Source organism: Austrofundulus limnaeus, unplaced genomic scaffold, assembly GCF_001266775.1.
Source record: "Austrofundulus limnaeus strain Quisiro unplaced genomic scaffold, Austrofundulus_limnaeus-1.0 Scaffold83, whole genome shotgun sequence".
Taxonomy (NCBI): domain Eukaryota; kingdom Metazoa; phylum Chordata; class Actinopteri; order Cyprinodontiformes; family Rivulidae; genus Austrofundulus; species Austrofundulus limnaeus.
In genome coordinates this window covers 778,828-780,661 of record NW_013952485.1, presented here as the reverse complement: position 1 = coordinate 780,661, position 1,834 = coordinate 778,828, and the positions used below count along the sequence as shown (strand labels likewise).

Below are 1,834 nucleotides of genomic sequence, written 5' to 3'. Positions count from 1 at the left end.
CACACACACACACACACACACACACACACACACACACTGAGCAGACATGAGAACATGATAATAATTATATCCAACAATCAAGAGGAAATAACTTCAAAAATTCATGCAACCTTTTATGAATCACGGTCGTGTGTAAATGTCAAGGCTTTTTTGTGTGTGTGTTGAGCACATGTATGAGCTTTTTTTCCACACACAAAGACACCCTGTGTGACAGTAACCTTAGCCTTTTCAGCTGACGCACCACACACACACACACACACACACACACACACACACACACACACACACGTATGTACATGTGTGAGGCTCTGATTGAACCCTGACCCGCCCTCTCTGTGCCGTTCACTTACCTTCACCCCTAAATCCAGCTCTAACTTTAGCTCTTCTCCTGAATCCTCACAGCTCAAGTGAACCATAAATTATTTTTTAAACTTTCTGTTCAAACTGTATATTAAAACAGGCAGCAAAACATTTATGTTACATGGTAAAAAAAAAAAGGGATAAAACGGGGATTTATGTTTGTCTGTTTAGACCTGTGATATATGCATCAGTCCATTTTGTCCATAATGTTTAAAGCAGTTGTTTTGATCTGCAGAGCCTTTTTCAAATCTTTACAGGAAAGATCAAAACAYATGCACACGTCAATCACTAACGTAAAGCACATTGTTTGCAAACGGCCTCCAGGTTTTTACAATTCCCACAGCAACATCAAATGCATTTCTGCTGATATAGAGACTAGTCATTTTTTATCTCATCACTGTTAACAGCAGGGTCAGTCAGAGGCCATCACACAAACTGAGACCGCTCTGCAGCTCGGTGGGATTCCTCTCATCAGCCTCAGGATCTCTGGTTCAAACAGCATCAGAACCAGCTCAGTGTAAACATCGGGCCCAGACACTCCCTTCATAATCTCTGACCCTGGTGCACCCTCCCACCCTGGACATTAAACACCCCCTCCTCCTCACCCCCCGCACATCTAGGGGGTCTGCACAAGCTCAATCACACACTATCAATCAATAAAATGAACAAGGCTCAGATAGAAGATTCAGGAGTTGTCAGTGTAAATCATTTGAATGCATTTCAGCAAAACTTCCATTTGCACAAAAAAKGTTAATTGCTACTAAAATTTTCACACATTAAATCAGATTTTCTCTCATATTAATTAGTTTACCTGTTTGTAATTAATCTTCTAAAAGTTCCCCCAACATAAAGTTTTCAATTAAATAAAAAGATTAGCAGCATTTAAACTCATAAAAACAGTGAGAAAATCAAATGTTATAGATCAAAAGCATCTGTGAACTTGATTAAAACTCCACCTGAACATTTTTCACTTATTTTCTGTGACAAAGACAAAATGTCTTAAATAACTTGGACTGYTTAATTTCTGGCAGTTATTTACAATTTACTGCATTTTTTTTTTAAAAAGTGTAATAACACTTTAAAACAAACATGGAACTATCTCATAAGCCAAAATCCTCTGCAGGTGTAAAATAAGTTTTTTTTCTATTGTTTGATTTTTTATTTTAATTTTTTTTTTTTTTTGCTCTTTATGTGTGTAAACAGGGAAGAATAAATCTCTTACTGTGTAAAACAATGATGAGGAGAAGCAGCGCCAGCATCTTCATCGTGCTCTGGAGTTCGGTTCCGCCCTGAGCTCTGGAAGAAAACTGGGTTCTGAGGGGTGAAAAGTTTCAACTCCCTCGCAATTTTTCTTTTCTTCTCCCTCCCTCTCTCTCGTGCTCCCTTCAGTTGGACAACTGGGGTGAGGGAGGCGAGTGTGCATGCAACAGAAACACACACACACACACACACACACACACACACACACACACAC

At 39.2% G+C, this 1,834-nt stretch overlaps 1 protein-coding gene across 1 annotated transcript in view; it reads right to left on the bottom strand.

Moving 5' to 3' along the window:
• The window catches only part of jam2b (junctional adhesion molecule 2b), a 16,873-nt gene extending 15,135 nt beyond the window's left edge, over positions 1 to 1,738 (bottom strand). The window contains exon 1 of the mRNA XM_014011649.1: positions 1,583 to 1,738. Within this exon, the coding sequence (XP_013867103.1) occupies positions 1,583 to 1,625 (43 nt within the window). The 5' untranslated portion in view covers positions 1,626 to 1,738. The remainder of the gene's footprint in view (positions 1 to 1,582) is intronic.
• Between the last annotated feature and the right edge of the window lie 96 nt (positions 1,739 to 1,834).